This window comes from Pseudochaenichthys georgianus, chromosome 7, assembly GCF_902827115.2.
Source record: "Pseudochaenichthys georgianus chromosome 7, fPseGeo1.2, whole genome shotgun sequence".
Classification (NCBI taxonomy): domain Eukaryota; kingdom Metazoa; phylum Chordata; class Actinopteri; order Perciformes; family Channichthyidae; genus Pseudochaenichthys; species Pseudochaenichthys georgianus.
The window spans coordinates 11,214,323-11,240,006 of record NC_047509.1 but is presented as its reverse complement, the minus strand read 5'-3'; the positions used below and the strand labels follow the sequence as shown (position 1 = coordinate 11,240,006).

Sequence of the window (25,684 nt, the reverse complement as noted above, 5' to 3'; positions counted from 1 at the left end):
GGATTATCCTGATCCCACCAGAGGGGTGTATTTCCAGTGGATTACCAGAGCAACATGTACTGTACCATTTATTTTAAAATATGTTTCAATTTAAATAAAATGGCAACGTGTGTTAACTGAAATAATACACAATTTGTAGCCTTCATGGAAAATACATTTGTACTCACGTTTGTGGTGGCCTATTTTGTTTTCAACCAAATGTTGATGACATAAATGTTTATGCTCATAACAATCACAACAAAGATTGTCAATAACAAATGTAATTTAGATTAAAGTAAAAATATCTTCAACAAAAAAAAGTCCATCATCTGTCATCACCTTTCAAATTTAAAAATATATTTAGACATTATAGATGTCTCTGCAATGTGGTCTCTTGTCTTCCTTGTATTATTTTTCATGTCACTAGATGGCGATCGGTAGGATTAAAACACTGATATTCAGGATCTAGTCATCTTGAAAAGTCGTAATCTGGATCAGGGTGATCCTATCCTGAATTGCTTTGAACTACAGGGACAAAATCTGACCGACTTGTCTGATCCTGGATCACAAAAAAAAAAATGGGATTTCAAAATCTGATCGGATCTGATTGAGAGTAAAAGTTTTGAACTCCTGGGCCCAGGTGATGACTGGAAAGAAGAATGCCTTAAAATATAAAAGGTGCTGTGTACCAAGTCCATACGGCATAATGATATACTTGTATGAACTTCCGTTTAATTGTCAAAGTATATCGTTTTAGCAGTTAGTATGCCAAATTAAAAACACTTCACCATTACAAACAAAAAATGATACAATGTGTAAACATTAGGTAATTCAAACTACTACTTTCGAAAGTTCAAGAACAAAGAAGAATACCTAAGGTTTTTTGGAGCCTTTTTGCCACCACCCACTATCTTATCTTTCCTTCAAGCTGCTCCTACATATCGTATCTGCATTGCAATGAGGGAGAGGTGACCAGAGTTTATTTCCGTCTGCTTTGAGAATACTTTGTCATGTCACATTTCTTGTTTAAACTCACGACAGACCCCACTAAAAGACTACAATCAATTTTGAATTGGACACTGCGGATATGTTAGGCTTTATTATTTTTTATAAATATTTTGAGAAATAATTTAGCAAAACAAGTCAGTTCAGCAGAAATGTACATATTTATTAACAATCCATGATAACAAAAATGACTTGAGTGAGTGTGTGACGGTGAGTGAGGGACAGTTAAGAGGCGAGTTCTGTGAAGAGCGACTGGTTGAAGTCTGCAGGTCTCTCCTGAGGCCGGGGCAGGGACGGGCTGCCACCCAGCCCAAAGTGTGGGACCCCAGTGCTCAGGAAGTAGAAAGGCACGTGGGTGATTCTTCCAGTGGACCAACACTGAGGACAGACAGAAAGGTTACCAATCGAAGACCCTATAGGACCAACATCACCACATTATTAAACGTTATCAAGTGTATGAAAATGTTAACGTTAAGACCTACCACGGTGAGCAGAGCTCCGTGCTGGAAGTTGGGACTGAACTGAATGAGTCTGGCTTCAGCGCCGGCCTCCCCTTGAACAAAACCACTAGAACAGAGAAACGTTTACAAACTCAGTACAGCTCATGCAGTAACACTACCGGTCATATGTACAACTTTAGCGCTCCACAAATAAGAAATGCAACCGCACATAAGAGTACAAACCAAGGCAGAAGCTCAAAGACGGGGTTGGTTCTCGTCTTGAACACGGCGATGACTGCAGGCCGGTCTGCTGCTTGTGGATCGCCTGAGAGATAAAATTAAATGTGGAGATGAGTTATTAAAATGTAAAATATAACACTAATATTATACTGATGGAGTTCATCGTGATTAAACAGACGGAAAGTGAGACGGACCCTTGAGAAGCACCGCCAGCCTCTCTCCTGCGGAGTCCCACGCTAAAGACTGGATCTCTCCTCCAACACTGGCAGACAGATCAGACAGAGGTGAGCGAGTGATTGTTGTGCAACATGCAGAGAGGAGGTCAAGATGCTGAATAATGCTGCTGATTTCTGCTCATCAAAGCTTTGTGAAAATCATAATCTGTGCTTCAAAAGGTCTTTCTGTTCTCTCTCTTTGATTTTAGAAGCCCTGCTCATCAGTTTTGAATGAAAAGCTCTTACATGATGTCTCCACCTGGCGTGTTAAAGGTGGTCTCTGATAGGTCGGCCACCACCGATGCTGCCTGTGGACCTTTGGATGTGCATGAAGGAACGCCTGCTGAATAACAACGACATCATGCTGGTCAACTTTAGTCAACTTATTAAAACTCGTTCTGGTACTCTTCAACTTAAAAAGAAAAGCAGAGAGATGACCTGGAGAGTCAGTGAAGGTCAGAGCGTAGATGACCGCCTCTCCCTGTACGGTGAAGAGAAGGCGACTCCCGTCTGGACTCCAACAGCCAGACTAACCAAAGCAAACAAACACATTTTAATAGAGATACACTGGTAGCATTTTGATTTTTAAACTGAACTGTTGGTTCTGATATTTAACAAAAGCATAAACAAACAATATCTTAACTTTTCTCTGAAGGATCAAATTAAATTTTATTGTTGTTAACAATGACTATTAAAGAAGTAACATTGCTTCCAAAACAAACAAAGTTACACAACCTTCTTGTTTACAACACCCTGTTTTTAAGGTTGTTCTTCACTGCTAAAACTAATGACACTCCTTCTAGAGCGAGTGGTGGCCCATTATTCTGCACATCTACTAACTTACAATAACTTTAAAGGAGAGACAGGTTTTACCTGGCAGCGTCCTTTCACACATGGCCATCGCTCACAGGTCCACATCCTGGTTTCCCAAACCCTGAAGAAAGACACGATAATTATCCAAGTGTAAAAACTCAAATGACTGCCCACTTATTATCTTATAACACCTGTTACACTCGGACTATTCCACTAATCCCTCACAACCTTACAAATATTCATGAGAGCCAGTCTTTATTATAATACACAAGGCATTTTGCATATTCATTGGCAGCTTTACAAACTGCTTGCTTCTACTGTAGCTCTAAAATGAGGGTAAGATTAGAAAAGGTTCTGAAACGTTTGAATCTCTGAAGTCTGACCTGAACAGGGCTGAGGGCGTGGAGGCCAGAACGTGGCTGCCGTCAGGGGACCAGGACAGGAAGGTGACCCCCCCCCCCTCCGACACGCTGAAGAGGCACACAGCTCTCTGCAGCCACGTCCCAAACCTGAAGAGAACACACACACACACACACACACACACACACACACACACACACACACACACACACACACACACACACACACACACACACACACACACACACACACACACACACACACACACACACACACACACACACACACACACACACACACACACACACACACACACACACACACACACACACACACACACACACACACACACACACACACACACACACACACACACACACACACACACACACACACACACACACACTTTGTGAACCAATGAATGCAAGATTAATTCGATTTAAGAATAACTGGATTGCCTCGTACCATCATGGCGGTGTCCATGGGGGAGGCGGACACCAGCAGAGAGCCGCTGGGCGACCAGGAGATGGACGTGATGGGAGAGTGACCGGGCTGAGACAGAACCTGAGCGCATCCGGAGGAAGGCCTGGAGAGGAAGAGGAGCACAGGGAAACACTGTTACATTGAAGAAAGTCTTCTTTTTGTATCGGTACTGGTGTTCAATAACCAGGATAGAATTGCAATATGGAATTGCAATTATAACAACTAATAATTATTAAAGACATACTTCAGCCCTAAAATCTATTTCAAATCATTTTTCACTCCATGTTAACCTGAATTAGTAAAAACAGGAGTAACTCTTGACGAATAGAATTGTTAACGATAGAAAAACTATATTAAAAAAGGGCAGCATAATTTGGAGTAAATGACTAGTTGGAATTATATATGTTGGCATAGCAATTGCAACTTGATTTACGATATTAGAGAGGATTATAATTTATTAAATAGAATTCACATTATCATTAAAAATATATAATGATAAAGTCATGGTGCAATGTTTTGAGAGGACTGTTCATGAAGTCTGGTGAACACCGTTGTTAGCCCACAATATTTCATTCTGGATGATATTTTCACACATTTGCCTTTACCAACTAGTCCATAATGCAATTTCGATAACAATTCTTTAATTGTGCTGCCCTTAATTAAAAAAATATCTGTTAAAAAAACTCTCACAAAACTTGTGCAGTATAATCCAAGTCTCCTGGAACGGGTCAAAAGCAACCTATAAACACATCTTTACTTCACACACCTGGTGGACAGGGAGCAGGGGTCGACGTGCCACACCAGTAAACAGTTCTGACAGGCGACAGCGAGCGCCGACGCACACAGAGGCTTCCACTGAACTGCTGCGACACTCTTCTGCAGACGGTGCTTCAGCGTGGGCGTGGTGGCACTGAGAGACACGAGGACAAGAGAGAGTAAGGGGAATAGTGTCACAGAAAGACAGAGCGACGTAAGAACGATGCTGTTCAAGGAGGACGACGTACAATCAGATTCTGTGTTTGTAGATGTCCTGACGACACACAGCTTTATTAACCATGAGGTTCTGTTTTTGGCTGTTTGTTGCAGAATTACAATAAAACTGCTGACAGAGTGTAGCATCGGCCAAGGAGGAAGCCATGGGGGGGGGGGGGGCTTCCCATTTCTAGACATGGACATTACCTTAAAGGACACCTATCATGCTATATTTAAATGATATATCGTAGGGCCATACTATATAAGGTATATTTATACGTTTCTGTTTTCAAAATACCAAACAGATCATGCATTTTAGCCATGCCTCATTTCGCTCCATTTGTTGTTCTCCAGTCCTGTTTTTGCAGGGGCTGATTGTTGATTCTGTGAGCTGCAGCTGACCACGCCCCGCTGCAGGAGAGGGGAGCGTGCTCTGATCAAGTCAGAAGAGGGGAAGATAAATAGATCTCCGTCCTCCGTGTTTTATTATATGATTATATAGAGTCGTTATTCATTTGTTTTAAAGCTCAATAAATAACAAAGAAGACCTTTGACCGGCACTTTTCTAATTTTGTCCGGAAGATTTAAACTTTAACGGACTTGTTGACCGGCGAAAGAAAACCTAACTGAAACTCTGCCGCACGGTCCCCTCGTTCCTTGGAAGCCACATCGGAGAATAAACAGAAGGGCAACCATGCGCGGGAAGTCTTCTTCGCTGCTTTTGTGGCAGACTACAGCCCCATTTACAGGCCTGGCATATGTACTACAGCGTCTCCAGCGCTTTCGAGCGGCAGTGGCCGGCCGTGGCCCAACCTCTCATTCCCTTGATAGGTGGAGAGTTGACCAATAGCCGTAGCGCCACCGTTCTGACGACAGTGTTCAAATCTGGATCACTTTTTATCAGACACTACCTTTTGGGGTTGTAGATCTTAATGGAGTCGTCCAGCAGGGCTAGAGCAAACTTATCTGCGTGGGGGTGCCAGGCGAACGCTCGCACCACACAGTCCGACCTGGTGAAGCAAGAAGGCAACTTGTTTCAGTCAAGCAACAGTTAAAATACCCAAAGGTATTCAGTTAGCGTTCATGTAACTCAAGCAAACACAAATGATTTTTATATTTAAAAACCTGAAACCTTGAAGAAATTACTTCAAATTATAATTGTCATAATTGTGGAGGATAAATGTTCTGATGATTCACAAATAGGAATCAAATAATAGTTCCAGTAAAAGTTAAACTGTGTCGCCAGTATGTATGCTCACTACCGGTTCATAATAAGTAGAATCCTTTATTTGTCCTTTGAGAGATAAAACAATGTAACACTTACCAGTTGAGCACTTGTGAAAACTCAGCCAGCATGTCCTCACTGCTCATCTACACAGCAAGCGACAGGTAAAAAGATGTTCAGTAAATGCATCACAACAACTATCTGTTAATCAAGTGTGAAGAACATAAGTAACTCACTGTGAGATGAGGAAACAGGGAGCCGTGGAAGGAGGAGAACCATCGGATCAACGCCAGCGTGAAGCCAGAACTCACTGACATCCATTTAGGCACTGCAAGACACAGGAGAGTATAAACATCAGTGGGTACGACGGATCTCTTCATTAAGTGTTCAAATAATCAGAATATGTTGGCGTACCTTCTGTATTTGAGTTGGTAATTTCATCCAGTAGCCCCGTGAAACCACCATCCCGCCTGAAATGGACAAATAAGAAGCATAAATAACCTTAGTCTGTATAAGATGAGACTAAATGTTGATATTCAACATACAGTGTTATATGATTTTATGCAAAACATTGTTGGAATACTGGCTCAGATATTTCTGTATTTTGTTAAAGTGTGAAGAAAGGAGTTTGATCTAATTTGACTTGATGTTGTTTAATACGTTAGGTGTACTTTCTTTGCACGCATATCATTTTGGGCTTCATCGTGTGTGTGTGTGTGTGTGTGTGTGTGTGTGTGTGTGTGTGTGTGTGTGTGTGTGTGTGTGTGTGCGCAACACGTTCTCACTCCCATCCCGTCACCTATTGACGGACGGTCAGGGCCCCTCCCCGTCGCTATATTACGTACAGGGTACCCCTTGCCCGTCAGGCTTCTACGGGCAGGGCGTCCCATAGACCTTCATAATGCCTATTTTAAGGTTCATTTGGCCATTAAAATGCGTTTTGATGTCATTTTATGCGAGTAATGAGTTTTTATTTCTGATTATTTGTGCAGTACATGTACATGATGTTTAGTTTGCTAGTTATGACGAAGATTACTTCATGAATGTGTACACATTCATGGTTGCTAAGGTGGTTGCTATGGACGCTGCAACAGCTCCCAGACCACGTGATCAACAACAATGGCCAACCTTCGTGTTATTCTCGGTGGAAAATGCCTATTTTAAGGTTCATTTGGCCATTAAAATGCGTTTTGATGTCATTGTATGCGAGTAATGAGTTTTTATTTCTGATTATTTATGCAGTACATGTACATGATGTTTAGTTTGCTAGTTATGACGAAGATTACTTCATGAATGCTAACGTTTTTTTGGTGGAAATGTGTTTTTTCACAGCAAAGTCACCCTCTGTACTTGGACTTATTGGGAGAATCTAAAGGCAAGAACATCCCAAATATTCATTTAGGTCTTTATTGTAGACCTTTAGTGTTGCCGTCTGTGAGGAAAATACATGGGGCTCAGAGCCTCGTATTTTTAAAATCTTTTTTTCCTTCTAATTTGTTATTCTTTTCAAAATAACACACTGTTATTTACTCACCAATAACACACAATTATCCTTGCTTTTATTTATTGCTTTAATTCCATAATCTCTGTCTCTTTTGGTGTCCGTCAGGAACTGAATTTCAAAATAAAAATAACCGGAAACAGACGTAGGCCTATAAGGGACATTTCGAGCATCATTGCGATTGTCAACATTTCTGAGTTTAGGATGGCCGAAGACACTACACTACTCATAATCCCCAGCTATCGTTTAGGACTACAGTCCCCGTGATTACTCTTCAAGGTCTGGGATTGGATGTTGGAGTGGCAGTGCGCCAAGGTTACGCAGCGTCAAACAGCTGTTTGAAATGGAACGAAACCACGCCAGACTATCCAAAACTGGAATCGAAGGCCCCCCAGAACTACACACTACACTATTGTGTTTCGCAAAATGTTCTATGGGACGTCTCTACTGAACGTTTTCGTTTTTCCCACAATTAGAAGTTGCCAGTATTAAACATATTGGTGTTATCAAATGTAAAACATATAATTAATAAATGGGTGAAAATCGCTTGTGTCCATAATGTGCAGCATCAATATATACCCACATGACAGCTCATTGATACTTTGTAATTCTACTCGACTACAATTCAGAGGGTAACCTGGTATTTTTACTCCACTGCATTTATTTGAGTTACTTTGCAGATTCTGATTAATTATGTGAAATATAAACCACCCTTAAATCAGACTTTAGTTACACCTGAGTAAAATGAGATATTTGATACTTGAGAAGACTAAACATGTATCTGCAATTGACATTAATGAAAACGAGTAATAAAGTATATTAATTACTTGTTATTCTCTACTAATAGTTAATTAAAGACTATATATTATGGCTATTTTGCACATCCCTTTCAAGATTTCAAGATTTTAAAGGTTTATTGACATATCATATACACAACTACGGTGTAGTTATGCAATGAATGAAAAACTTGGGTCACAGGTTCCTCAACAGTACATTACAAGACATCTATCAATATGTGTGTACCTCCACCATTAAACTGTCATATTCTGCACATTTCTTATTCTATCTACATACATAAGAGTATAATCCATATGTATAATATCAGTTAAAATAAGTGCTTCAACATAGTTAACATTGCAGGAAAGCAAGACCTTAATCTGTTATTTAATGTTTAAATAAAGGTTAATTCGTTTTTCTGTTTTGCACCTCCTCCTATTAATATCTTTGTACATCATCACTGTTTTATTGAAGAGATCACTTATAGTATCTTCTTGATTTTTTATATTCTATATTTCTATCACAGACCTTCTACTTTCCCCCTATGAAAGTATATGTACTCTTAATATTTTTTTAATCAAATATAACACATAAAAACAATAATTCAATAACGTGCTTTAACCACTAGGTGGTGCACACAAGGTACACACAGACACTTGTATGTACAACATCTGAAGATGTGTAGTTTTATTCATGCTTTCACATAATTTTACAGCATATTGCTATACTATTTCAGACTCAGTATTTACATTCTTACATTCAAAATGCAATCCAATTCAAATCAGTAATAGGCCTATCTTTAAAACCTATAGTCCTTTTCTATCAGCTGTGCACCGTTATGGTGTAAATATAACCTATCTATGAATTATATCAAATGTAAAAGTCAGCCGAATTAGTGTTGATACTGCAAGGAGACGTATTGTGTGAAGAGAAATTGAAGATGTTTTTTAATTGTTGATATATTTATGATCCACGTCAAGTATTCAGTTTCGGCGGCATTTCTTCAGTTTTTCCAAAGGTCTTCTCATCAGGGCGCTATAAATAAAGAACTACGGCAGATCTGTAATATTTAATGCAGCCGAACCGTGTATTACAATGCCGTTATGTGATGACTTTCAAAGAGAAAAGCAAGAGCACTCGGAATTAAGTATTATTTTATTCTTTTAAAATGTTTTCCGGATTTCATATAATATAAACACCAAATCCCAGCATGCATTGCGGCTAAAACATCCAATCAGCGTAGCTGAGAATCTTGGCTAATCGCTGGAAATGCTACGTCTGTTTCCGGTTATTTTTATTTTGAAATTCAGTTCCTGACGAACACCAAAAAAGACCGAGATTATGGAATTAAAGCAATAAATAAAAGCAAGGATAATTGTGTGTTATTGGTGAGTAAATAACAGTGTGTTATTTTGAAAAGAATAATAAATTAGAAGGAAAAAGATTTTAAAAATACGAGGCTCTGAGCCCCATGTATTTTCCTCACAGACGGCAACACTAAAGGTCTACAATAAAGACCTAAATGAATATTTGGGATGTTCTTGCCTTTAGATTCTCCCAATAAGTCCAAGTACAGAGGGTGACTTTGCTGTGAAAAAACACATTTCCACCAAAAAAACGTTAGCATTCATGAAGTAATCTTCGTCATAACTAGCAAACTAAACATCATGTACATATACTGCACAAATAATCAGAAATAAAAACTCATTACTCGCATACAATGACATCAAAATGCATTTTAATGGCCAAATGAACCTTAAAATAGGCATTTTCCACCGAGAATAACACGAAGGTTGGCCATTGTTGTTGAACACGTGGTCTGGGAGCTGTTGCAGCGTCCATAGCAACCACCTTAGCAACCATGAATGTGTGTACACATTCATGAAGTAATCTTCGTCATAAATAGCAAACTAAACATCATGTACATGTACTTCACAAATAATCAGAAATAAAAACTCATTACTCGCATAAAATGACATCAAAACGCATTTTAATGGCCAAATGAACCTTAAAATAGGCATTATGAAGGTCTATGGGACGCCCTGCCCGTAGAAGCCTGACGGGCAAGGGGTACCCTGTACGTAATATAGCGACGGGGAGGGGCCCTGACCGTCCGTCAATATATGACGGGATGGGAGTGAGAACGTGTGTGTGTGTGTGTGTGTGTGTGTGTGTGTGTGTGTGTGTGTGTGTGTGTGTGTGTGTGTTGTACCATGCTGCTGCACTCCTCATCCACAGTGTTTCAGAGTGGTCCAGGAAGGCTGCCTTGCTGCTGCTTTCTGTGCGACAGTGGAGCTTCAGAGACTCTCGGGGGAAATACAAACTCAGAGGACTCGACTCCTGAAGAAGACACACAACCTTGACGCTTTTACCAGGCAAGTACGAAAACACAAGCAGTGACAGGTGAGAGAATATCATCACATGTCACTCTTCAATGTGTACTGTGTATAACTACTCTAAATGTGCCCAATGCTGTGAGAAAAAGGTGATTTATCTTTATAATATTTGGTATAAATTTGACGTCACTATGTCACATCACATGACATGGAATATTTTTGAAAAGACTAATATAATAATAGTGTATGTTGTATTATCACCAACATATGAATAATTCACTAATATGAGTGACTGGATCACATTCATCCTGACATACTCAACTCAAAAGGTTTTCCATAAGTTTAATTCATGTTTTTTTCAAGTACAGTATATGTAAGTATTGAAAATAACATTGGTGTTGTGTAATTCATACGAACATGTAATGATGGTCCCTGAGTGAAAGCCTGTGGTTAGGAGCAAGGCTCAGCTGTGAACTAACCTTCCTACAGTACATTGAGTGAATGTCTCAGGGTATGGGTTATGGTATATCTAAAATGTCTCTGAAGTGACACCAACAGCTTTGAATAAGAACACATCGTGTCTTTTAACGTTATTAATTCATATTCATACACAGGCTCTGAATCCGACCTGTTTGAGTCGGTCTTCCGTGGAGCCTCCTCCGGACAGCAGCTCGTTGTTGGACTCGCACAGAGTGCTCTGTCCAGCGGGCAGAGGAGCGGGGAACAGCGCCAGAGAGCACATCTTCAACACGGGGAAACCACTGGAAACACACCATGGGTCAGTCAGGTAAACACAGAAAAGTGGATGATATTTTCCATTCTTAACAGCAGACTGTGGCAAACAAATAGCTAGCTACCTTACACTACAGTTAAAGTTAGCTAGCTGGCTCAAGCTAACCTAACTAGTTTGATATCGGCCTCGTTATGACAACAGAAACCGTAGCTCTTCGTTTTATATGTGCTAGAAGTTACCTTGTATTGTGTCGTGCGTAGTGTGGTCAATTATAGTCCTTTGTGTTTCCAAACAACAAGATAAAAGTGCATGCTGAGTTGTTGTGACACTTTTTCAGGTTGCTTTTTCAGTTAATCGCGCCGTGTGGACTACAGCAAGCGAGAGGGACAAACAGCGCGGAGTTCGGCTACAGAGCGACGCTATGCTGCCCTCTTCAGGACAGGACACAGAGCGACATGACAACTGCACTTTACCAAAACACACACCAAAGGTTTTTTTTAAAGAGTTGAGATGACAAACAGTCCTTTTACTTAACTGAAAAATAGTTTTAATCAACACAAATGTTTCCGGTAATGTATTTCCTTCATGTAAACCGTGTATTAACTTGTCCACATTAACTAAACTAAATTAGGCATGATGTGTGATTAAATAAACACAATAATAATGCTGTCATTATCAAAATCCTCTTGACCAACTATGTTTACGTATAATATTAGACATGTATGGCAATGCTTTAAGAGTCCTTTCTTGTACATAAAATAGACAAAACTGCTGGGAACAAGGGAAACAAACCTAAATAAAGGTAAGGAACAGACAAGTCTACCATGTACACAAGTATTTGGAAAAAATAGGCATAAACATATGTGAATATTATATAAACTACTGTAAAAAGCACAAATGACGTATACAATTAAGTAAAATGGAAAATGTCTGTTGTGTAAACTATACAAATGGTGCAAAAAAACACTGAAAGCACATTCAGGGACTGTACAGTAGTTACTTATTACGTACAGATTACTTAGCAAGTAGGATTTATTTTCACAGTGAGAGATTATATTTATACAAATGTGTTCATTTAAAAACTGTAATATTATAATTTGAGCAGGGGATGTTTTAGCGTTACAGGGTTTTTAATGGGCATTTCCCTCCCCTTCACCAGGGAAGGGCAAAGCAAATGAACAGTTGCACCCCAGCCTCCCTGGAGCGAGCTGGCAGGGATCCAGTGTGTCTTGCTCAAGGACACATCAGCAGCAACAGCAGGGTGGATGCTGGCTGACACATTGTAAGATAAGAGATAAGATCAGATAAGAGACTGTATTATCATCCATCTATACAGAGTGCAGTACAGTAAATAGAGGGAAACAATTGTGTTCCCCTGGTTTTCGTTGCAAAACAAAAGAATGAACAAATCAGGTGGAAACAACACAATACTAAAACAGGCACATAATAAGATACAAAACAATGTTGAATAATTCATGTATGTGTCACAATTACAGAACAATATAGATATTCAATTTAAATAAAGGTAGTGTTATTAAATGTAAACAAATAGCATCATACTGGTTAACGCTCAAATTCAAATAATGGATGTTATGATGGAAAACTGAAGCCGCGTGCATGTGTGTTTCTGTGTCTGTGTTTGTGCGCGCACGTGTGTTTGCAGAGGGTGGTGGGAGCGCCCCCTCGCGGCGCAACTTTCATTTCTGTGACGTCAATTCAGCACTGGGAAAGAAACAGCTCCCTCCCCCCCCAAAAACCCAGCGCGCCTCACGTTGCATGGGTCCTCGGTTATTGATAACACAATTTGCCCGGTGGGATCCATCCCGGTTGTGTGAAACGCGTGGATACAGGGACTGGAGATACAACAGCCAGCGCGCACCGAGGGAAAAACAACAATCTACTCATTAACATCGACAAATAGAAAGCCGAGCCCACCCCTTCACTTGACAACGCGACATCAAGCAGGCAGAAAGGTATGGGAATGTCATACTATACGGTTAAATGCTGGTGTAATAAGAAATCATGGATCACAGGACGTTAAGTTATGATGCTCGGTGCGGTGGCGTTCACGCCGCTCACACTGCACCACTGAACCGATGCTGCCAAGAAACGAATCATCGTCTATGGTTGCTAGAAAATCATATTTGTGCAGCAAGAAAGCCCACATTGCGAAATATTTGTGTTTGTGCCAACGTTAAGTAAACGCTGAGACGCTGCGGCAGTTTCACTTGGCATGGACTATAGTATAGCATAGGGCTCATGCACGTCGGTTATGATGCTGCTGAGTGTCATCATCACATCCTCGGTTATTTAAAGATTGATCTTCCTGCGTTTGTGTGTGTGTGTGTGTGTGTGTGTGTGTGTGTGTGTGTGTGTGTGTGTGTGTGTGTGTGTGTGTGTGTGTGTGTGTGTGTGTGTGTGTGTGTGTGTGAGAGAGAGCACTGCTCCTTTGCACAGGCCTGCTGGTTGTTTATTGCCCATTTTTTCCACACTTTCATTTCGCTCGGTCGTCATGGCTCTTCTCGTGCAGTGGTGCAGTACAAGAAATGGAGCTGGTGTGAGATATGTGAATTGGGTACATGTGCTCTCTCTCCTTGTCGCTCTCTCACACACTTGCAGGCACTCACGCACGTACGACGTACGTACACATCCACACTGAGGTGGTTATGCAATTCGTCATATTCGTCAGATGCACACAATGCTCTTTACTTGATGCACGAAATATGGAGCTGCAGAGTATAGCTTTGCTCAGATGTTGTCAGATACTGATGTTAAATCACAGGTGATGGACTGTGTGCTGCACAACCTCCTCTGGTGGATTCATTCATAAACCTCCTACTCCACTCTGGCGGATGGCTCCACTGGGCATGATGGCTTTTCCATTCACAGAGAAAGAGGTTTTACTGCAGGATTCAGACAGAATCTGGATGTGGTTAAACTGGCTGGATGCCCAACTCACTGCACGACTCCACTCATTGATTGCTGTGCATGGTTTGAATAAAAGTAAAGTTAGTGCGAACGCCAGTCATTCCTTAAAAGATCAAAGGAGACGGTAGAAGTGAGGGAGCAGCAGCACTGGCCAGCTCCAGCTGCGTTGTGGAGCTGACCGGTGCTGACTAATAGACAGTTTTAAATCTAATAAGCAGTCAGCATTCACAAACTTTAATATAACATATGATTATACTGACAATTATTAATTGGGGATGAACATCTCTTATTTAAGTCAAATGCCCTTAAATACTTATAGCAAAAGTAATCAGAATAATATATACTTCATTTTTTTTTACTACATATGATTCCAGGTAGCTTGAGAATGTCACAGAGGTTTTAAAAAGTGTTAGCTTAACCTCTAATAATGCATATTTGTTGACTACATTTTGTATTGTTGATCTGAATCTTCAAGTGACCCATAATGTAAAATCAAAGGGGTGGAGTATAAAGTAACATTTTAGCCAGATGTTGTGGAAGTATAAAGTTGCATGGAAAACTTAAACGTATATACTAGTATAAATCATCCTAATGTTATCATAAATCTTCTCCTCCAGGCGAACGTCTCATCTTTCCATCCTCCACCCTAACCTGCCGTGTTGGGGATACCCCTAATGAGTGGGACCTGTATCCATGAGCCCCGCGCCCCTTCCCCCTCCCTCTCAGGCTTCAGCACCCCCATCTCAGAGCCCTCCTATCGAAGAATCGATGGAGACACCGCTGCCTGCACCCCCGAAACGGACCTGACGCCCACACAGTGTGTCATCCGCAACCTGCTGTCCATCGACACCGGTGGACCGGGGGCTCCGGGCGGCAGCAGCCCCACCCCCAGTGATGGACCCTCAGCCTACTTTGACAACAGCGTGCTAAAACTACATGAACATGAGGCCTGCCAGTGTGGCGGGGGGGCGGAGGCGGGCCACAGTCCAGAGGCTGGGGCTGTTCGGAGCCAGTCGGATAACATTCGGCTGCAATCAGGAAGCGGAGGTTTTTTGGAGGGACTGTTTGGATGCCTTAAGCCGGTCTGGACCATGATTGGAAAGGCCTACTCCACTGAACACAAACACAGCCATGAAGGTATGTGACAGCAAGTGATACACTGCTGAGCTCTCTGACCCGTATGCCATGCAACAAAGACTATTTAGATTTAACATAAATTACATTGATATTTAATAGATTGTTGTTGATGCAGCCATGCTGGTACAGGAGGACATCATTGATCTACTTTATCAACTTGCATTTCTATCTAGTGTGTTCCAACCTAAGGGGTTGGGCAAGATAAGGTGAAGGGGTTTTGAGAAAAGTCATGGGAACCTTTTCTGATCTTTCCCTTTCTGTTTTGTTAAATATCGGATGGCCTAACATTGGATTGTGTGTGGTGGAACAACCCGTGGACACAAGCTCGAGAGTTTAAGAGGCATTTGTTTAATCTTAAACAATATTGTCGAAGCTCATCATATGTTTTTTTTAATATAAATCTTAAAGTAACTATCAACTACAGCTGTAATAACAATGAAGTGGTGTAAAAACTACAATATTTAGATCCAAAATGTAGCGGAGTAAAAGTGTAAGGTATAGCCAAAAAACAAATACTGAAGTAAGAGAACATACAATGTGTACTTTAGCGCAGTACTTGAGTGAATACACTTCATTTCACTAGAGGAGTGGGGGTCATTCACAGTAGCAGCTACAGTGAGTTTTCACAGCTGGCCGGATGGGGGGGGGGGGGGCATCCTGTGCATCTGCCCCCGCCATAGCTGCTCTCCAGATCTCGATACTTCAGTGGACCTCATGAAGAATTGATCTGCCTGTCGTCTTTATTCTGCCCATCTCTCTTCAGCGACCGCGCTCACAGTCGTTTAGCTCACGTCAGTGTGACGGATGACAAAAAGATTAGACTATGAGTGAATTGTTTCTCCCTCAAATGTTCCCTCGTCTCTGGACAGAAATGTAATTTTCGACTGAAGAAGTTATCAGTGTAGCATTTGTTTGAACATGGCAGGCACTTCATATGATGTCATTGTGTCCCGCCAGCTCATTCTTATGTGTAGCATGGAGCTAACAGGAGTGCATATTGACATTTAGAGGCTTTGTAATGTCTGATGGATATGAAATAGGTAATTACTCAAAGGATGCTGCAAACTAATGATCTCTTGCAATGCCCGTGATAATACTGTATAACACGACATGCCTTCTCCATGTATTCATTGCATCTTTTTGTGGACTTATTGGTCTGAGTTTAGAGTCCTGGGAAGTTCCCTTTGAGGAGATCTCCGACCTGCAGTGGGTGGGCAGCGGTGCGCAGGGGGCCGTCTTCCTCGGCAAGTTCCACGGAGACGACGTGGCTGTAAAGAAAGTGCGAGACATCAAAGAGACCGAGATCAAACACCTTCGCAAACTCAAGCACCCCAACATCATCACTTTCAAGTGAGGAAGAAGCACATGATATCCTACAGTATCTTTAGGCTGCATACACATCTTTCTCTGTTCACCTGGGCCATGTTATCTGACTGCCATGTTTTCCTACAGGGGCGTGTGCACCCAGGCTCCTTGTTACTGTATCTTGATGGAGTACTGCGCTCAAGGCCAGCTGTACGAGGTGCTGAGGGCGGGCCGGAAAATCGCCCCCTCCCTCATGGTGGACTGGTCCATGGGCATAGCAGGTGGCATGAACTACCTGCACCTCCACAAAATCATCCACCGAGACCTCAAGTCCCCCAAGTAAGTCTCAATCAGCCAACACAAGACCTTAAGGTTCGTTTGTCCACATGAAAACAACTGCATATAGATTGCATAAAATATTTGAGACAATTTGCATTCTCTGTTTAAAGATAAACTTAAATCAAACTCCATCTCAGTAACTATTCGAGAAAGCCGCAATCAGTTAATGGCTGGTGAAATATGGCTCTGTAAAACAAGTAAATTGCACTATGCTGTCCTCGGTCTGTCTGTAGTGCTGTACGCATGTTTTTTGTTGTTACCCTCTTCATAAAGTACATCTTATCTTAACTCTGAAGCATTTACAGCAATGTTTATTCACGTGCAATGTCCTTTCTAGTTATTGCCATGTAAAAGGACATGCATTCCCACGTTTGCAGCATGCTGATCACACACGATGACCTGGTGAAGATCTCTGACTTCGGCACCTCGAGGGAGCTCAGGGACAAAAGCACCAAGATGTCGTTCGCCGGCACCGTAGCTTGGATGGCGCCTGAAGTCATTCGGAATGAGCCGGTGTCGGAGAAGGTGGACATCTGGTGAGTGTGATTACCAGGGACTTTGTTTCTCTCTTACAAACACATCAGCACTTTTCTCTCGACTTGATGCAGCAATTTAGCAATTATCTATAATATGCTGCACGACAGTACGAGAGCAGTTCCTGTGTCGATATGGGGCCTTCTGTGTTTTTAGTGTTGTTTTGTATGTACATATTTGTGATTACTGTCATGACACCTATGTCTATACATACCACAGGATTTTCATCTTTCACTTAAGGCACCAAATGAACACTTAGCACATTATAATGCATTAGAAAAAACATTATCAATGATAACACGCACATTTATTTTTGTGATTAAGCAGCAATTATGAAGAATAATGATACTTGATCTTATATGTTATTAAAAAATGCTGTAGGTGTGTTGTGATTAGTGTTAAAAGCATTATTAATATTTGATTAATTGAACTATGATAAGACAGTGCTATAAGTTTAATCAATATTTTTTTACGATGCATTATAGATAAAATAGGCGTGATAAAAGTTATGACCATAGTTCTTTCTCCGATCTCCTCCGTTAAAAAGATATTGACCTTAAAGGTGGGGTAGGTAAGTTTCAGAAACCGGCTCGAGATACACTTTTTGTTATATTCCATGGAATGCTCTTAACATCCCGATAGCAATGAATATCTGAAGTACTTTGACAAAAAATCCATAACAAAATGTCATCTGTAGAAGCCGTAATACTGTAAAAAGTATGGCCTACCTGCCTGTAAGCCTTCCATCGGGGCACAAATAGTGCTGAGTACCTGGACTCACATTCAGGTTCAGGTCCGGACTCAAGTCCAGAGGTTCAGGTTCAGGTCCGGACTTATAAGTCCGGACCTGAACCCATGGCTTGTGTCAAGTTGTATGAGTAACTAAAGTGAACTTATTGTGAGCTAATTATCAATTGAAAATTAACTCATAATAAACTCAAATTCAAACTCGTCAGGTTTATTGTGCTCCCTTCCAACTTGTGTCTACATTTCTCTACAAAGTACAAATGTAAAAAAAAACACTTTTTGCCACTTAGTCTACAAATGACTTATGACAGCAACTACAGTGAACTACTACAAAGTTCAAACGTTTATTTCATTTACCAAACTAAAGTAACCAAACAGTCCCTGAGCTGACTGAGCCTAAATCCCTAAAACGTTGCTGAAAGGTAGAGTGTAGAGTAGACTATACGCATTACACTGTTACACACCTACTATACAGTATAGGCTACACTGTAGTGGCTGTACAGTCAGAGTGTACTGTACTGTCTGTACACCATGTATTTTCTACAACTCTACATGTGTACATTATACAGTACATACTACATACATAGTGATGTACAAACATACTGTTAGAAATTAAAATCAATGTTGATATGGTGTAATTTTGAATTAAATACACTATTTAATTTAAATCAGTTTTATTCTGAAAAAACCGGAAGTTCACACTATTAACTTTTATTCTGAAAATTATTCACTTCCGGTTAGCATTAGCATGTGGCGAAATGCTACGTTTTCAAACCGTGAATCAAAGGTGAAATGACATGTGATGTTGTACACTGAGCACACTGGGATTAGCACTCATTTATTGACGCTGAATAATGTTTATCAGGGAATGTTTAAATGACCACAGAAACCAGAATAGACGTAAGTGCTAGTTCTTTTGCGAGTCCAAGTACCGGTTCCCGACGTTCCGGTTTTAACCGGACTTGAACCGAAACTTTTTACAAGTCCAGTACCGGTTCGGCGTACCGGTACGCAGCACTAGGCACAAACGTATCTCGTGCCCTCATTGGTCATGTGCGCGTTCGTGTGTGTTGGAGGAGGGGCTCTGTAAGGAAGTGGCACATTTTCTCCGGTTGTGTATTTTCAAATTCTAGCGATCTCGAGCCGGTTTCTCAAATGTACCTACCCCACCTTTAATGAGAATTTCGTAATTAACTTTAACTACCTTTAAAGGGATCACATTGTGCTTTTTAGGGTTTTCCCTTTCCTGTAGTGTGTTGTATACGTTTTTAATTATTTTTTTGTGCAGGTAAAAAAATTGTTTTGTGCAGGTAAATGGCTAAAACACCAGCACACTCTCTCCTCTCCCCCCCCCCCCCCTCTTTAAGGTCATTTGGAGTGGTGCTGTGGGAGATGCTGACTGGAGAGGTTCCTTACAGAGACGTGGACTCATCTGCCATCATCTGGGGAGTGGGGAACAACAGCCTGCAGCTGCCCATACCTGAGAGCTGCCCCGACGGCTTCAAGATCCTCCTCAGACAGTGCTGGTGAGTAATGCCTTGGGATGGAGGACAAGGAAAGAAAAAATAATGAGCAGAGAACAAGAGAGCAGAAATCAAGGATAATCGAGAAGTAAACGCAACGTTTGAGAGTAGTTGTGTCAGTCTGTGGTTTAAGGACTTTATTGATGTTGCCGTTGTAGATGTACACAGCTGTCTTTCCTGTCTGGGATTTGCAGGAACTGTAAACCCAGGAACAGGCCCTCTTTCCGTCAGATCCTTCTTCATCTTGATATAGCGTCAGCGGATGTGCTGTCCACTCCACAAGAGACGTACTTCAAGTCTCAGGTATGGTTGCTTCTTTCAAGCCTCAACACAAAAAACACATCTATAACTTGAATATACAGATGTACACATGGACCCAGACAGGATTAAGCATTAATAAGACGTGTACAACGTGCAGTAGAGAAGAGGTTTTAAAGTCCGTTATGGTGAACCGAGGCAAGGTTAACAGATCTGTGCTCTCATCAGGCTGAATGGCGGGAGGAGGTGAAACAGCACTTCGAGAAGATTAAATCCGAGGGTACTTGTATCCACCGACTCGATGAGGAACTGATCAACCGACGCAGAGAGGAGCTCAGGTCTGCTTTCTTTACTCTCAAATATTGTAGTTGTAACCAGTGGATGATGGTACGTTTGACTAGCTAACATGCCACTAAGGCCACTTTCACTGTGTCCCATTTCTCCGTGTCATTCCTTTTGTCTGCCCACGTGGATGAGATAATGGCCTTGAGTGCATGTCTATTGCGGAGCATTTGGAGTCTCTCATGCGGATGCACAATGACAGCAGCAGCCTCTTGTCTTCTCAGGCATGCTTTGGACATTCGTGAGCACTATGAGAGAAAACTGGAGAGGGCTAACAACCTTTACATGGAGCTGAGCGCCGTCATGCTGCAGCTGGAGCTGAAAGAGAAGGAGTTGCAGAAGTACAAATAAACCCATGAACACAGAGTATACATTCTTTACGAATGAATAAGCCACGGTGTGTTAAGAGTTTGTTGTCTTTTGGTATTCACTTCCAGGAGAGAGCAGTCTTTGGATAAAAAGTACCCAGGTTTGTTCAAGCACCACAGCTCCAGGCAGAGCAGCTCCTCCAACACCATGGACAAGCTCATCAAGAAACGAAACGTCCCGCAGAAACTGCCCTCGGGAAAGAGGTGCGAGATCCAGATATTCCAGTGCTTATTTAATAAAACATTGATGCTGACATGAATATTCATCACGCGTGTGGAATGTAGCTGTTGACTAATCCCTCTTACTCTTTCAGGCCAGACATCCTCAAGTGTGAGGTAATCATTCCCAAAATGGACTCCTCTGTGATGCAAGTCACCATCCCGGCGTGCCCCAACAGAAGCTCCACTTCCCCCAGCCGCTCTCGGAGGGTAAAGACCCGCCATCGCAAGCCGGGGAAGGGCAGCAGCGGGGACCTGGCTGGACTGAAGGCAAACCAGTCTAATAGGGACGCGACTGCCCAGGCTAACAGTGGCAGCACCAACACCTCCAAGCAGCTGCTGGAGCCGCCTGCAGCGCCGCAGAGGCAGCTCTCCTCCTCCAGCCCCGACCTCATCTGCACCGCGCTCCAGGCGGAGGAGCAGGGGAAAGGGGAGCCCTCTGTGGGGGGCCTGGAGAGAGGGGTGAGCGTCAGTGCCTCTGCGGGGTTAGGGGCGTCCGTGGCAGGGGCCGCCGGTCTGGGTGATCTCACAGAAACGCCTCCACGCAGCGACACGCCGAGCGAGGACGCAGCGTCGTTCCCCTTCTCCAGCAGCCCAGACTCTCCGTGTGGGAGGGGGGCGGGAGCAGCGAGGGGGTCTCTGGGATCTCCACGTCATGATGGGGAGGATAAAGAGGAGGGGGCTGTGAGGCTGCCCCGTGGAGCATCAGGGGGGATTGGGAGTCAGCACCTCACCCCCTCAGCCATTCTGTACAGAGCAGCTATCTCACGCAAACAGGTACCGAGCCGCCCAGCTGGTCACTTCCTGTGTTCCTCTGGTTATACTTTGGTCATTTTCAATTGTTCCTATTTCCTGTTTCCGACAGAGGCGTGGAGTGTCGTCCGAGGAGGAGGAGGGGGAAGTTGACAGTGAAGTTGAGTTACCACGGAGACGGTGAGTAACTTGCTGTCCTTCGTCACTGGAAAATGTCCTCGAGCAATCTTTCCTCTCTGACGGAGTTCAAGATTTATTCCAAGGACAAGAATTATTTCTTATTCGCATCATTCTAACACATCATGAAATCTGTGATTCTTAAATCTTTAACTTATTTCTGATAATAACCAATAAACACCACAAAGTCAATGCCCAAACCTGACTATTATTAGCTCGCTTGCCATGTGTTTAACCTCCGTGTGTTTTCCTTTGTTTTGAATATCTCCAGACGTCCGACTAGCATCACCAAGGGCCAGTCGGTGTCCACCTTCAGCTCAGAGAACCTGTCGGTGTCGGATGGCGAGGAGGGCCACACTACGGACCACTCGCACAGCGGCACCCCCGACGTGGTTAGCACCAACACAGACGACAGGTTGGACGATCGCAGCGACGACCTCCTCTCTCAGGGCGAAGAGATCCCGGCGGACAACACTGACGGCCTGTCGGAGAGAGACGGAGCGCTGGGACCGGCCAAAGCTCCGCTGGACGCTGGGGGGAATCCTAATGAGGTGAAGAAGCTCCACCGTGGGGAGTTGCATGTGTCTGTGTCATCCTCTGAGACTGGTGTAAAAGAACATGCTCCAAAAGCCAGTGGTCGAAAATGCAAAAAGTATACTTAATTTTAACCGTGGGGCAAATGTGTACTTTGGCCTTTGACACCTTACCACAAAGTAATGGTTTCTGGTTTGGACCCTTTCTCCGATTTGAGATGTCTATAAGTTCTCAGATGGTTACATTTAAAGTACAGTTTGAGACGTAAAGATATACATTATTAAGGCTGGCCCTTCTTTGTAGATCAGTCGACAAATCGGTTGTTTTGGTGTTAATCAAATAACATTTCTTTAATCGATTAGTCATTTTTTTAAAAGCTTGATTCATGCTAAGTTACTTTTTCAAATAAAATAATAAAATGTCTCTTTGTAAACACAATATTTAAAGCGGTGCTTGTGATGATTCTTTTAAAACCCTAAAAAAAAAATCTATTATAAAAAGGAAAAACTGGAGAAAAGTCAAAAATGGTTAACTTACCGATGCTGTCTTCTTTTTTGTATTAAAAACCATTCATTATTTGACAACCCCCAGATTTATCTTGTGACCCCGATGTTGGGAACCACAGGACAAAACTACCTGACTGTATGTAAAGTAGATAAAGACGATAACCCTCAATGCAGGACCTGTACTTTGAATGTAGCATTGTTGGAGATTTGACACAAGTAGATGGTTTGAATTCTCCTGCATGACATGCCCTCTCTCTCTCCAGAGCCGGGCCCTGTGTGATGACTCTGACTGCGACAGTGCAGAGCTGGACCAGCCGGGCAGCGGAGAGTCCAGCCGCCCCCCCGGCGCTGGAGCGTGGGTGCAGCCCCCTCTGCCCTACCAGGGGTCTCCACAGGCGCCACACACAGCTCCTCCATAGATAGCTGGATGCTAGCAAAGACCTCCAGCTCCTAGTGATGCAGTACATTACTGTGGTCATGAGGAATCACACCTACTTCACCACTCAGACTATGACAAGTCGACTTATGGTGTCTCATAAGTTTGTTGGATGGCATAGGACATTTGTCATAACCTGACATCCGATATTTTGGCAGCTTGTGACATCCGATAAATGTCATTGAAGTTCAGTAGGGTTTTTGTTTTAGGCAAAATAGTTACAGAAGTAACCTTAGCCACTGCTCCGGCTCAGCAGAAACCCAACCACTGACGCACACGCACGCACAAGAAACCACACTTGTTGTCTTCTAAACACTCTAATCCTCACTCTGGGAGCATCCTCCATGATACTCCACACACTAATGCATCAAAAAACTAATGAATAATAATGTAAATATCCATGACATACCACATGAGAAATATCTAACTTTATTTTATTTGTAAGATAGAAATGTAAGACTAAATGGTATGCAGCCCTGTGAACAAATGCATGACTACGTGTCTATAATTTATGGTTTGAATGTGTCCGTTTTATATTTTGTGAAAGTTTACACTTTTGTAATCCTAAGTATTACTTGAGTTTTTTTTGTTAATAAATGTCAGCACTCAAGAAAAAAAAAGGAATGAAAATCTCACCACGATGTCGATCACGATGCATAATTAGGATTCTCAGTAGGTAATATATTATTTTTTTTTAACCCTCGTACTACTGAGTTATAAATACATAAAAGACATGGGTGAGTTTTTTTTTATTAAGCTTATCTTAGTGATGGGATGGAGAACATTTGTGTCACAAAAAAATGCACTTTTGCCATTACCGGTGTTGCTTCTCCGGTTTCTCAAATTGTCGGCTATTTGATTGTGTTTCTTAGTAGGGTGTGTTCATGTAATGAAATACACTAGCATTAGTAACCAAGGTACTATCTAAGCAACACACACTGGTGCTAGTGCGTCAGTAAAGGAGACCGCTCCGATTTAGCATTGCACTCCTGTAACATTGTCAGCCTAACGAAGAACAGTTCAAGAGAAAAAGCGATCAAGAGGTCAAAATCAGTACGGCAGGACCAGAGATACTGTCTGCTTTATTCCACACATTATTATATCTGGTCAAAAAACATGGCGTCTACATTACCCACAATGCACCTCGGCCAAGAGCAGTTGTTTGGGGACTCCCTAAAGAATTGGTAGAAACCTTCTCCGTCCGAGCTGAGCTCACGTTAGTTGAGTTTTCCGGAAAAATGTATAATGCACGCTTACATGATGAGAACAGGTTATTTTTGGTTCATGCGTTTCTATAATTTTCTATGCACATGGAAATTGAGTCACTTTAAATCCCATTTGGGCCTATTTTGATCCAAGATACATTTATCTGACTACAGAGGCCCCTCTTAAAAGATGTATCTTGTTGGACATAAAGCTGATGTATATTACAGCACTATTTAGTAGTGCATATTTTCCAATACAACTTAGTGTTGTTCAATTGTGTGCAGCAAAAGTGTTTAGTCATTTAAAAATCTGCTGGAAAGTTTAGCCGTGGCGCGATGAAAGGAGCAAAAAAAAAACGTCATCCATGTTTGACCTTACAATTAGGCTTGAGATCTAAAGGTTGTGTAGGTTTAAGGCAACAATTTGATGAATGGAACACTTTAGGTTACCGTTTTGCTATCTTATCCAGGAGGAGAAAAGCCTATATCAACAGAATCAGGATCAAAACAGTCATGGTCACACAGCCAGTGGGATGTAAGGAACCCTTCAGGTCAAAAATACAAATGTTTTGGGATTCCCATTGGGCCAGATTTTGATTTGTGTTTTGCAAGTAGCCGCTAAGGTCGCCTTCCCATAGAGATGAAGCGCTGGCTACAGAGTCACCCATTTCTAACTCCACACCTCCAGAATACTTTTCATTTTCGAAATGGTAGTCTTCAGAGTTGTATAAAAGAAAAAGGCATTAAACAACTTTAAGTGTGTAAAATCGGTGGAGTTCCCCTTTAAGTAAAGAACCAAAAGGACTCCTGTAGTTCATGATGTTCCCGTTACCCTTTAAGATGCGGAGGTAGCCAGATAAGGAATAGAGCACTTCTGTGGTGGTTAATAGTCGTAAGTAAGTATCCTTTGGGTTTAAATAGAAATGTTTTGTTTTTATACAGCATTGCACATTGTACCTGTAACATAGGAATTATATCAAAGGCAAAATATGAGCAACAATAAATGATGTATTGGTTAAAACAAAAGTTGTGTGATGTTTATCTACAGTATAGTTTGTGCTGTTGCATCACATAAGACAGCTGAATGAGAAATAAACGACATTTTCAATGATTTTAAGCATGTCCAAAAGGTTCCCGTGTCTTTTCTTAACTTATCTTTTACACCGGGTTGTTTATAAAAAATGAAATCCCCCACGGGAAGAAGACATGTTGGATTATTAATATATCTTGCGCTTGATAATGGGGTAATGAAGGTGTCAGCTATCTTTAGAAGCAAGTAAACATCCCAACATAA

General features: G+C 41.9%; 2 protein-coding genes across 2 annotated transcripts; one reads left to right on the top strand and one right to left on the bottom strand.

Annotated features, from left to right (window-relative positions):
* Nucleotides 1-1,126: 1,126 nt before the first annotated feature.
* aaas (achalasia, adrenocortical insufficiency, alacrimia) lies at nucleotides 1,127-11,491 on the bottom strand. The gene is given in 18 exon segments (XM_034087442.2): nucleotides 1,127-1,362; nucleotides 1,467-1,551; nucleotides 1,668-1,749; nucleotides 1,859-1,926; nucleotides 2,126-2,222; nucleotides 2,318-2,408; nucleotides 2,753-2,813; nucleotides 3,076-3,152; nucleotides 3,154-3,201; nucleotides 3,518-3,638; nucleotides 4,302-4,445; nucleotides 5,419-5,517; nucleotides 5,832-5,878; nucleotides 5,969-6,060; nucleotides 6,147-6,202; nucleotides 10,223-10,350; nucleotides 10,975-11,107; nucleotides 11,319-11,491. Coding segments are annotated over 17 exon segments (1,563 nt in total). The 5' UTR covers nucleotides 11,089-11,107; nucleotides 11,319-11,491; the 3' UTR covers nucleotides 1,127-1,209.
* Nucleotides 11,492-12,829: 1,338 nt separating this feature from the next.
* On the top strand, nucleotides 12,830-25,519 carry map3k12 (mitogen-activated protein kinase kinase kinase 12). The gene is made up of 14 exons (XM_071203738.1): nucleotides 12,830-13,052; nucleotides 14,625-15,144; nucleotides 16,311-16,494; nucleotides 16,597-16,788; nucleotides 17,166-17,324; nucleotides 19,437-19,595; nucleotides 19,787-19,895; nucleotides 20,079-20,188; nucleotides 20,417-20,533; nucleotides 20,630-20,764; nucleotides 20,875-21,556; nucleotides 21,645-21,712; nucleotides 21,981-22,260; nucleotides 23,013-25,519. The coding sequence occupies exons 2-14, from the start codon at nucleotides 14,682-14,684 to the stop codon at nucleotides 23,166-23,168; spliced, it is 2,814 nt and encodes a 937-aa protein (XP_071059839.1). The 5' UTR covers nucleotides 12,830-13,052; nucleotides 14,625-14,681; the 3' UTR covers nucleotides 23,169-25,519.
* Nucleotides 25,520-25,684: the final 165 nt, after the last annotated feature.